This window comes from Suncus etruscus, chromosome 6 (assembly GCF_024139225.1).
Source record: "Suncus etruscus isolate mSunEtr1 chromosome 6, mSunEtr1.pri.cur, whole genome shotgun sequence".
NCBI classification, from domain to species: domain Eukaryota; kingdom Metazoa; phylum Chordata; class Mammalia; order Eulipotyphla; family Soricidae; genus Suncus; species Suncus etruscus.
Window position 1 is genome coordinate 57,779,553 of NC_064853.1, and position 12,618 is coordinate 57,792,170.

Here is a 12,618-nt window from a genome sequence, read left to right on the forward strand (position 1 = left end):
CTCTGCCTTCTGTTTTCTCTGGTCCTTTTTGTTTTGCTTGTTTTTAATGGAAAAAAGAAGAATTTGTTATAACCTATTAAAAAATAAAATATATTGACAAAGAATTTTTAAATAATTTTATTATTGACAGGAAATATACGCTTACTACTACAATGAGACCCAAGTACAAAATAAAAGTTAGTGCTATATTTTTTTTCAGCCAGAGTTGAAAGCTTATGAAAGTAGGTATTATATTATAATGTATTTTTGTTGTTTTGGGACCATACCCAGTGATACTTGGGAATTACTCCTTGCTCTAACGAAGGAATTACTTCTGTTGGCTAGGAGCACCAAATGAGATGCCAGGGATTAAACCCAGGTTATTAATGTGCAAGGCAAGTGCCCTTTATCATTATCATTTACCATTATCATTCTAGCCCCTGTGTTATATTATTTTATTTTTATTTACATAGATTAAAATCGTATATCAATCATCAAAAATTGACTTTCATTGATTTACTTTCTGATAATTCATTTGCTATTCTTTTACGTTTTCTTGGAGTAAGTAATATGAAATAAATTTGGCTTTGTTTTGTTTTGTAGCCACACGTGGAAATACTCAGGAGTGACTTCTGGCTCTACATTCAAGAATTATTTTCCTGGTGGTGCTTCAGGATTATATGAGATTCCGGAGATAGAAGCCAGGTCAACCTCATACAAGGCAAGTGCCCTATTTACTGTACACCCAGAAACAAATTTGTATGTTCCTACAAAGTGAGCAGGCTGAGATAGGGGGATGAAACTGAAAAGGGAAGTTCACACTGATGGGTAGGATTGGTACTGAAACATTGTATGCCCAAAACAACTGTATTACGAATGACTTGTTAATCGTGGTGTTTTAATAAACACATCTTTTTTTTATTTTGTTCTGCTATGCAGATTGAATTCTGAATTCATATCTTTAAAGGAAATGAGTATTTCTTTACAGGATTGTGGAAGTATGAAAATGAACACAACCATCTTCAAGTTTAAATCTCAAAGGTACATAGACTTCTGCCCAATCTAGATGGGGAAAGGGGGGCTTCCAGTTGTATTAATGCTATTTCTATGATACATCTTTTATAATAAAGAGATATACCTTCGGGGCCAGCGAGGTGGCGCTAGAGGTAAGGTGTCTGCCTTGCAAGCACTAGCCAAGGATCAGGACCACGGTTCGATCCCCCGGCGTCCCATATGGTCCCCCCAAGCCAGGGGCAATTTCTGAGTGCTTAGCCAGGAGGGTTAACCCCTGAGCATCAAACAGGTGTGGCCCGAAAAAAAAAAAAGAGAGAGAGAGATACCTTCACCCTTTACCATATGGTTCATTTGTCTATGGAGAGGAAAAAAATTACTTCATTAATGTGAATCTAGTTATTTAATTTACTTTTGCCAATGGAAAGTCCATGAAAGTCAGTGCCAATAAGAAGCAGTCATGAGGGCCTGGAGAGATAGCACAGTGGTTTTTGCCTTGTAAGCAGCCGATCCAGGACCAAAGGTGGTTGGTTTGAATCCCGGTGTCCCATATGGTCCCCCGTGCCTGCCAGGAGCTATTTCTGAGCAGATAGCCAGGAGTAACCCCTGAGCATCGCCGGGTGTGGCCCAAAAACCAAAAAAAGAAGCAGTCATGCATCGAACGTCTTACCAGTTCTCTGTTCTTGCTCTATGCCTTGGAGAATAGCATTTGTCAGGTAGGGATTGCTCCTTTAGCCTGAATTTCAGAATAATAAGACATTTGGAGCAAATTTCAAATTGAGGAAAAAATCGGAAACCAAACCATAGCCTACAATAGAGTCACAGAGAGATAAATTTTAGCATAACAGTTTGAAATTTGAGTCCATTTGTTAATGTAGCAAAAGCTAATTACTTCACTTAACAAATTTTTTGAAACAGAACAAGAAACTGAAAGCACTGAAAAGAAAGCTGAATTGTATTTCTTTGCACCTAGCAGTCAGAAATGCAAACTTCCTCTTACCAGACATCTCACAAAGAGGTATAGTTAGCTGTATCTGAGCTTAGATACTATAAATGAGTTCACACAGTAATATGGTAGGTGATCAAATAGTACTTTAAGCATAACTTGGAAAATTAGCACTCTGAAAATCAGGATCCCTAGTTTTTAAAGTCAAATATATATCTGAGTGAGTTTTTAGACATCAGCATGATGTGATGATATGACTGAGGAAGTGAATGTATACACACATATATATATACATGGTGAAAGTGATCAAAAATGTCGAGTCCAAAATGTCAACCATGATAAATTACAGCCTTCCTTAGAAATATGAGTCAAAATGATTGATATAGTAATTGTAGCATACATAACAGTTTTGAACACCAAAGAAGTTGAAGTTGTTTAGTCCGGGAAAAATATATCTTTAAGAGATATGTTAGTTACTTACAAAAACTAAAAGACATTTTCTATAAATAACTCAGCTTTTTATGAGATATAGAGGATCCAACTAAGGACAATAGGAGAAAGTTACCAAAACACAGATTTTTGACTGAATTTACTCATATTTTTTTTACTTATCTACTTTACCCATTTTATTTTTTAATAATATCTTTATTTAAGCACCATGATTACAAACGTGATTGTAGTTCTGAAACCCAACTACTATCAGTCAAAAGGAACACCCCCTTCACCAGTGCAACATTCCCACCACCAATTCCCCCTCTTTCCCTCCTCCCCCACTTCTTGCCTTTATTCCAGACAGGCATTCTACTTCCCTCACTACCATTGTCATGATACATTGTTAGTGTAGTTAGTGTAGTTGTCAGTGTAGTTAATTCTCTAACTGAACTAACCACTCTTCGTGGTAAGCTCCATATCCTGATCCAGTCCTTCCAGCCCTCATCTCTGTTGTCTCTGGGTATTATTACAATAATGTCTTTTATTTTTCTTTAATACCATAGATGAGTGAGACTATCCTATCTCTCTCCTTTTGACTTATTTCACTCAGTGTAATAGTTTCCATGTCCATTCATGTATAGAAAAATTTTATGAACTCATCTCTCCCTATGGCTGCATAGTATTCCATTGAGTATGTGTACCTGTTTCTTTAGCGATCCATCTGTTGAAAGGTATCTGGGTTGTTTCCAGATTCTGGCTATTGTAAATAGCGCTGCAATGAATATAAATGTGCAGAAATTTTTGTATTGTGTTTTTGTGTTCCGTGGGTATATCCCCAGTATTGGTATAGCTGGATCATATGGGAGCTCAATTTCCAGTCTTTTAAAGAATCTCCATATTGTTTTCCATAAAGACTGGACTAACCGACATTACCACCAGCAGTAAATGAGAGTTCCTTTCTTCCCAGATCCCTGCAAGCACTGATTGTTCTTATTCTTTGTGATGTGTGTCAGTCTCTGTGGTGTGAGATGATACCTCATTGTTGTTTTGATTAGCATATCCCTGATGATTAGTGATGTGAAGTATTTTTTCATGTGCCTTTTGGCCATTTGTACTTCTTCTTTGAGGAAGTATCTGTTTATTTTTTTCTCCCCATCTTTTGATGGGGTTAGATTAATTTTTTTTTTGCTTGTTAAGTTCTGTCAGTACCTTGTATTCTGTTAGGATGGGGCCAACCCTGGATTCACACACATTGAGCCATGCTGTAGAGACAGTGATGGTTGGAGTAAGCACAGCCATAGTCAGCTACAAATATAGAGTCATATATAGCCAGTTTGGAGATCAACAGAAGCAAGAATCTCCACAGAAGCTTTAAAGCAAAAATCAGGCCTGTATCCAGGGTAGAGTATTGGGGAGACTTCACAAACCTCCTAAAGATCCTAACTACAAGGTGGGGCTCATCCACATGCACCTAGTACTCTGGCTACTCTTGGTTTGCTGGGGGTATTGATTACAAGATTTTTGTAGCCATCACAGCCATCTAACCACATGAAGGGGGCAGATTCTATCAGCCAATATTTCCTGTTGCTCCAGATGTGCCATCAGAGGTCAGACAACTGCCATCAGAGAAAATGGTTTGGGACTGTTTATAATTTTGTTAGCCTTCCTCTCCTTCCTCTCCTCACCTCCAGAGGAAAGCCACAATCTAATTTTATTATCCTACCTACTCAGTGACCTCCTAAGTCATAATTGTTTTCAGATTTCCACAAACCTGTTTTTACCTTCATTATGCTTGGAGCCCACTGAACCCACAAGCATACCAACAAACACCATAATGATGCCTCTTTTCTCTCTGAGGCCCTACAAGACTTCCTTATTTATAACTGTGAAGTATTTTTGAGAAACCTGAATTAAAGTGCTAGGGAAAGCACAAACACACATTTATTGCTCATCTTGGAAAGACAACAGCAGTGAGCTTCCAAAACTAGTTTTGATTAACATAATCTGGGTTAATGAATATGGATATTGCCAATAGTCATTTGGAAACATGTTTTTCTTTCATACATTTTGTTCTCTCCAGTAAATTTTCTACCAAGAAAGGAAATGCTTCTGCCCACGAAGCTCTTTTGTATCAATAAAGCAAGAATGCAAAGGAATTACATGGAGAATCCGGAGCCAGGAAAGGTTTCCTATCCCCTGAAGTTTTGGTTCTAGTTGGCTCTTGATGTTTTACCAACACTTCTAATTACCTATCAGAACAAAAGCTTCCCCCTCCTCAATTATTCTAGCTCATTCTTCAGTGTCTGTGGCAGTTTTTGATTAAGAGATCAGGAAGACAAGTACTCCAGACAATGTCTCCAACCTTCCAGTGTTCATTATCATGGTCTTCAAAAGATAGTTGTCAGCCACCTGCCCAAAAATAAAAACAGTAAGAATGTCAAATGTGTGTACACACATTAAAAAAATGTCAATGTAACTGCAAAAGTTCTCCAGATAAAAAGGAGACTATATTCAGGGACATAGGGGAGGATCTATTCTGGGGATCTGGCTTGAATATTATGGAGCCCAAGAATCCCCACAATCAACATCTACAAGACTGAGAACCAGGAAAGTTGGTGGTGTGGTTTGATATGAGTCTGAAATAGTAGGACAGAGAGACTGATGGCCTAAGCACACATGTGAGTTTCAAAGTTCAAGGACCAGGAACACCAACATTAGAGAATAGACTATGCCTCAGTTCAAGCATAGTGAATTCCATTTTCTCTTCTGTCTTTTGAACTTTAGGTCTTGATAGATCTGATGTCACTCACCCATCTTTACTCCATCTGCTACTGAAAATGCTATTCTCTTCTAGAAGCAGCCTAAGATATATAGCCAGGTAATATGCTACCCACCCTTACTTATCCCAATCAGGTTAACATATAAAACTAATCATTACTGGCTGTATCTGGTTTTCCACAACCAGCACTATAATCATTCCCAGTGACACAGAGCATAGTCCTACATGCCACCCTGCCTTCCCAGATCACCAATAGAGTTTATCAGAACATCAATGCATTATCACATCTCAGACCAATTAAATTGACATTTCTAGGGTAGAAACCATGCACCCATATTTCTAAAAGAGCCCTGATAATCCCACTATGACTCAAGATGGAGAACAAATGGCTCTGAGATCAAAAAACCTAATACTCAAAAACACACTCAAAAATTTGACCATAAAGCCACTTACAATTACCACTGCCATGTGCTATCAATGGTCAATCTTCTCATGTCCAGCATATGTGAGCTGTAAGGTTCTCCCATTTGTTGGCCCCTTTATCTGGACACTGTCCCATCAGGTACTGCTAAAGATGTGAATTGCCTGGTGTTGGTGGTCTCTGCCTCCCTACCATCTTTGGAAACCAGCCCATAACTCACTCACCTTTTACATGTATTCATGAAGAAGTGAATATGAGCATGACAAATTCAGTAAAATTTTTATAGTGGCTAATGCAATATGTTGCTTCCCTTCACAAACACCATTCTTTACATTGCCTGATTTTTCTGCATTAGATCTGTTATATTCTCCAAAAATAATAAGGCAAGCTTTGCAGAATGAAAGTAAAACAAACTTCTATGCGAAATGGATTTGAATGTCTGCCACCTTCTAAACTGGGAGCTCCCAGAGGGCCAGACGTGTGTGTGTGTGTGTGTGTGTGTGTGTGTGTGTGTGTGTGTGTGTGTGTTGGGGCCATTAATGGCATTACCCAAGGTTTACTCCTAGTTCTGTGCTTAGAAATCACTGCTGGTGTGGGTCAGGAGATCGAGCCTGGGTCAGCTATGTACAAGGCCCTATCCATTATGCTATCACTCTCACTTCCAAGAACCACATTTTGTACTTTATATCTAATTCTATTCTTGGATACAACATAGTCTTCATAAATTCTGACTGAGATTTAATTAAATATTTCTCTGCTTTAATGGACCCAATGAATTCAAAAGCTGAAGCAACACAGTTGTTCTTGCAATCTTCCTACTATGCATATGACATGTTTTGTCACAACTCTGGAAATCTTAAAATTAAGGTGTAAGTTTGAGGATGTGGGTCAATGGTAGAGCACATGAACTCATATGTGAGGTACTAGGTTTGATCCTCAACACCACCATCAAAAAAAAAACCTAAATAAAAATAAATATTAAAATTCTGATGGGTTTTAATGACCGTAGTGTGTAGAGTTACATCATCTATCACTGTGGTGACATTTAAGGCCTTGTCAATAATTAAAACACAGCATTGCAGCCACACTGTCAAATCTAAGTGAAAATTATATCAGGAGGGACATCACCCAACTCTTGTGAGACAATCTGCCACATTTCACCTGATTCTTCTAATTAGCTAGTGTTTGCAAATCCTTTAGAAGGAGACAAGTGTTACATTAAGTGCTAAATAGTATTAATTAATAATATTGGTAATTGCATGAGCTGGTACTTATTGTAAATGTAAATGCATTCAGCTTATCAGCTTAAAATGCTCAGCTAAGCTTTTCGGATATATTCCAGAATTATAGAAAGCCTCTGGTTCCTGATAAAGATAGCGTTATGAAATCTTTGCATTTTCTAACTTGACAGACTTCACAAATAACTTATTCTTTTGGTTTTGGAGTCACACTGGCAATGCTCAGAGATTACTCCTGGCTCTTAGTTCAGAAATAACTCAACTGCTCTGATATCAGTCTGGCCCCCTTCATAAATAAATGTATTGTATATTATAGTACATATATTTTATATATTATACATATATATTTATACATATATATGTATATATTATATTGCATATATATTATATATGCAATTATATATGCAATAAATATACATATATATGTATATTTATTTATATATTATATATTTATATTTTATTATATATATATATAAATATATATATATGCAATATAATATATCAACATTATCAGATATGTCTATTTTTTTTTGGTTTTTGGGTCACACCTGGCGGTACTCAGGAGTTACTCTGGGCTATCAGAAATAGTTCCTGGCAGGCAAGGGGGACCATATGGGATGCTGGGATTTGAACCAACCACCTTAGGTCCTGGCTCGGCTGCTTGCAAGGCAAACGCTGCTGTGCTATCTCTCTGGCCCCAGATATGTATATTTTTAACAAATGTTTTTAATATACTTCTTTAACTCCTGAGGCAAAATTCTTGATTACCTACCTATATATTTTAGTATTTAAACACTCAGCAAGTACAAAGAAGTTATCAGGTTGTTGCAATATGTTAAGAATTCTTTCCAGTTGCTTGGTTCCCAGTGATGGGCTGTGAAATGTGTGCTCTATAGTGTTTGGATACCGTGGATGCCATAAGCGTGGCAATCTGGTTTTGAGAAATAACGGACAACTTCTCCAAAGTGTTGATCCTCCATCAATATATTCTATAGTAGCATTCCTGGAAAATTTAATATAGCTTGTATATTAAACTGTTTTTCAAATGTCTTGTGTTTATATATAAAATAAAGTTTTATTTGTGGTTCTGATCATGGTAACCAGAATTTTTATTTACACACTGTCTGGTGAGATATTTGAGAGCTGTATGACACTTTCCTATACATTTAACATCTCTGAGGCTTGTCTACTAAATACCAGGAACACCCTCACCAATCTCAGTTTTCAAGAGATAAAAAATGTTGAAAATATTTACTGTCACTTGAAAGCAGTTTTTAAAAATCCCAAGGGCTAGCAATGCCCTTTCAATAGTTACTTACCTAATTTTATCTCCTTGTGTAAAAATCAAGATTGTGTCCCCGAAGAACATGTCAAAATAATCACAGATCAAATCCTAGCACAGCTGGGCAAGAAGCACTAATAGTTTTTAAGATGAATATTTGCCCTGTGCCATCAATATTTTAAGCCCCTTTTAGACCTATGATCTTTTGAGCTTTTCATCAACCATAGAAAGGAGACTATTTCCTCCCCCCCCCCATTATATAATTAAACCTGAGCCAATGAGAAGAGAATTAACATACCCAAGAACAAGATTTAGTCTACCCAAGTTCTAGAAACTTACTGTTCATAAAACAGCAAGTGCAAAGCCTCGATTCACACTATCGTCTTTGGAAAGAACATGTACTGCAATGCATACTACAGATTTGTGACTGAAGGAGAATAAGAAGGGAAACATAACCTCATCTATGACCTCCAACTGTGTCATCTTTGGTTCCCATTTGGTCTTACTTCTTTTTTTTTTTTCTGTGTGTGTGTGTGTGTGTGTGTGTGTGTGTGTGTGTGTGTGTGTGTGTGTGTGTTTTTGGGTCACACCCAGCAGTGCTCAGGGGTTATTCCTGGCTCCAGGCTCAGAAATAGCTCCTGGCAGGCACGGGGGACCATAAGGAACGCCGGAATTCGAACAGATGATCTCCTGCATGAAAGGCAAATGCCTTACCTCCATGCTATCTCTCCAGCCCCTGGTCTTACTTCTTCTGTTTATTTTTCTTATTTATTCTACAGGCATACATGTCCAGGAGTAGGCTGCTGTGGGTCCCCCTGGACCTTTCCTAAAACGGAGGTCACCACTTACTACATGAGACCCAGAGGCATCTACTAAGACTGCCAGACTCCTCTGCCAGCAATTCACCATCACAATAACCCCAGCCAACTCAGGATGAGTGGCTTCCTCACCTCTCTCGACCCCCGAAGGGTTCAATGGGGGGCTGCCTGGTATGCCATGCATTCTAGAATTCTGCGCACCAAACCAGTGGAGTCCATGTTGGAGGGGACTGGGACTACCACAGCACATGGCACCAAACTAGCCCAGGTGCTCACCACTGTGGATCTCATCTCACTTGGTGTTGGCAGCTGTGTGGGCACTGGGATGTATGTGGTGTCTGGCTTGGTTGCCAAGGAAATGGCAGGACCTGGTGTCATTGTGTCCTTCATTATTGCAGCTGTGGCCTCCATATTATCAGGTAAGAGTCTCGGGCAGGGGATGGGCAGTGAAATGACTTGCCAGTAGTTGTTGTTCACTCCACTCTTCTAGAGTATTTGTAGTGAGGTGATGAAGCAGTTACAATATGTTCTCAATTTTCTCTTTCTGTCTTGACTAATAAGAGAGCTCTGAGTAAAATTTTGCTTCACTTGTAATAGTTGCCCTTTTTCCTTTTTTCTTAGTTTTTGAAGATAAAATTGATAGCATTCTTTTATTTTTTCTAATTATTAATTATGCACCATGAATACAAACATGTTTGTAGTTGGGTTTCAGTTATAAAAAAAGAATACTCCCCTTCACCAGTGCAACATTCCTACCACCAATTCCCCCATAATTCTCAATCCTCAACCCCTGCCTGTATTTGAGACAGGTATTCTTTTTCTCTCACTCGCTACCATTGTCATGATAGTTGTCAGTGTAGATACTTCACTAACTGGACTCACCATTCTTTGTGGTGAGCTTCATATCATGGGCTGGTCCTTCTAACCCTCATTTCTGTTCTCTCTGAGTATTATTACAATACTGTCTTTTATTCTTCTTAAATCCCATAGATGAGTGAGACTGTTCTATCTTTCTCTCTCCCTCTGACTTATTGCACTCAGCACAATAGTTTCCATTTCCATCCATGTAAAGGAAAATTTCATAACTTCATTTTTCCTGACAGCTGCATAGTATTCCATTGTGTATATGTACCACAGTTTCTTTAGCCATTTTTCTATTGAAGAAGTGTTCATTTTTTCTGCCCATTTTTGAGAAGTTAGATGTTTTCCTTGATAAGTCTGTCAGTACCTTGTATATATTAGATACTAGCCCCTTATCTGATGGATACTGGGCAAATATTTTATCCTATTCTGTGGGTGGCTTTTGTGTCCTAGTCTCTATTTTCTTTGAGGTGCAAAAATTTTTCAGTTTTATGTAGTCCCATTTGTTTATCTCTGCTTCCACTTGTTTGAAGAGTGATGTTTTCTCCTTGAAGATGCCTTTAGTCTCAATGTCATGGAGTTATTTATCTATGTGTTGTTCTATATACTTTATGGCTTCAGGTCTGATATCAAGGTTTTTAATCCATTTAGATTTGACCTTTGTGCATAGTGTTAGAGGTCCAAGTTTGCTTTTTTGCATGTGGTTGACCAGTTGTCCCAACACAACTTGTTGAAGAGGCTTTTCAGGTTTTGCCCCTTTATCAAAGATTAATCGATTGTATGTCTGGGGAACATTCTCTGAATACTCAAGTCTATTCCATTGATCTGAGTATTTTTCTTTATTCCAGTACCATGCTGTTTTAATGACTATTGCTTTGTAATACCATTTAGAGTTGGGAAAAGTGATGCCTCCCATCTTCTTTTTCTTAAGGGTTACTTTATTGTTCCAAATGAATTTCAGGAGTGTTTGATTTACTTCTTTGAAGAATGTCATGGGTATCCTTAGAGGAATTGCATTAAATTTGTACAATGCTTTGGGGAGTATTTTAATAATGTTAACCCTCCCAATCCATGAATAGAGTATGTGACTCCATTTTCTTGTGTTTTCTTTTGTTGTTGGTGGTGGTGGTGGTTTTTTGAGAGGGGTCACACAGAAACACTCAGGGATTAGGTACTCCTGGCTCTGTGGTCAGAAATTGCTCCTGGCTTGGGGGACTATATGGGATGCTGGGGATCAAACCCACGTCCATCCTAGGTCATCCATATGCAAGACAAACAGGATTGGGGGAATGGGAGGATAGAGGGAGTTCTGGAGGAGGAAGGGATAATATATAAGATAAGCTATATACACTGTAGGCATGGATTGTCTACAATATAGGTTTGGCTGACAAGGAGGAGTCCATTGTATACAAACTCATGCCACATATAGACAGACACTAGAGATCTATTCATAAGTTTTTATTGGAGGCCTGATCCTCATGGGATGCGTCTAAGCACTTAAATAATTGAATTAAGAAAAGATTAATATATAGATAACTTGGGCCCGGAGAGATAGCACAGCAGTGTTTGCCTTGCAAGCAGCCATTCCAGGACCAAAGGTGGTTGGTTCGAATCCCGGTGTCCCATATAATCCCCCGTGCCTGCCAGGAGCTATTTCTGAGCAGACAGCCAGGAGTGACCCCTGACTTATAAATTAGAAGAGAAAGAAAGGAAAAAGGATAAAAGGTAAAAAATAAAAAAATAAATGAAAGAAGAAGAGGGAAAATAAAGAAATTGGGCCAGTGCCTGGGGGTTGGGAGGTTTTCCCATTTCTAGGCACTTCATCAATGACAATGCTAAATGAAGCTTTCATGGTTAGATAGTGGCTGAAGCATTTTAGGATAAGCCTAGTTTTTACATCTGTAGTGATACACAATGTGGTGGTGAGAACTATAAGAGGTGTCTTCCCTGTGAATCCAGATTCCTTTTCTAAAAAGAAACTGACAGCATGGGCTTTATGTAACATAGGTTGCATTGAAGAAGAATAAAGGAGAAAACAAAAAAAATAATAAAAAGGGGAGAAAAAAGAAGAAAAAGAAAACTAAAAATGACAAGTAAGGAAGAAAAAAGAAAAAAAAAGAATAAAGAAGAAAAGAAATGGGATAAAAAATAATTTGCAAAAACATATTGAATGAGTGGGAACTGTACTATAAATCTGCAGTGCACAGTTGTCTGTTTCTGTAGTCTCAATGGTCCTATACTTTGGGTTCAAATAGAAGACAGGAACAAAAGAAAATGAGAAAATGAGAGTATTTTATCATTACATTGTCATAATGCATACTGTATTTGGTATCTAGTATGATTGAGTACCGAGTTACAAAATGAGGGTGTCCACCTATTTTTCCAGGAACCACTGTAAACAAAGAAGCTGAAGGGTTTATTTTATACCTAATAAAGTTAAGGGATTAAAACATATTGTTAGTAATCACTGCAGCTGGAGTCTCTTGGTCTGCGATAACTCTTAAGAATGCTCCTTTGAAGGTAATTTCTCTTTTTGATCTTGCGCTTTTGGTATTCTATCCCTACCTATAGAATTTGTCTTTGTGACTAGGATGTGTCTTGGAGTGCTTTTCTTCAGATCTCTTTTAGCTGGTAATCTTTGGGCATGCAGGATTTGGTTGCATGCAGCTTTAGCTCTGGGAGTTTCTCTGCAATGGTGTCCTTGACTGTTGATTCTTCATGGGGATTTTCTTTCTGGGTCTCTGGGACTCCCACAATTCTTACCTTGTTTCTGTTGAGTTTATCAAAGACTTCTATATTAGTCTGTTCACATACTATGAGGATATTTTTCAATTGTCTTATCATTTATTTA

General features: G+C 38.0%; 1 protein-coding gene across 1 annotated transcript in view; it reads left to right on the top strand.

Annotated features, from left to right (window-relative positions):
* Positions 1–8,870: 8,870 nt before the first annotated feature.
* Positions 8,871–12,618, top strand: part of SLC7A14 (solute carrier family 7 member 14) — a 60,817-nt gene continuing 57,069 nt past the window's right edge. The window contains exon 1 of the mRNA XM_049774447.1: positions 8,871–9,325. Within this exon, the coding sequence (XP_049630404.1) occupies positions 9,022–9,325 (304 nt within the window). The 5' untranslated portion in view covers positions 8,871–9,021. The remainder of the gene's footprint in view (positions 9,326–12,618) is intronic.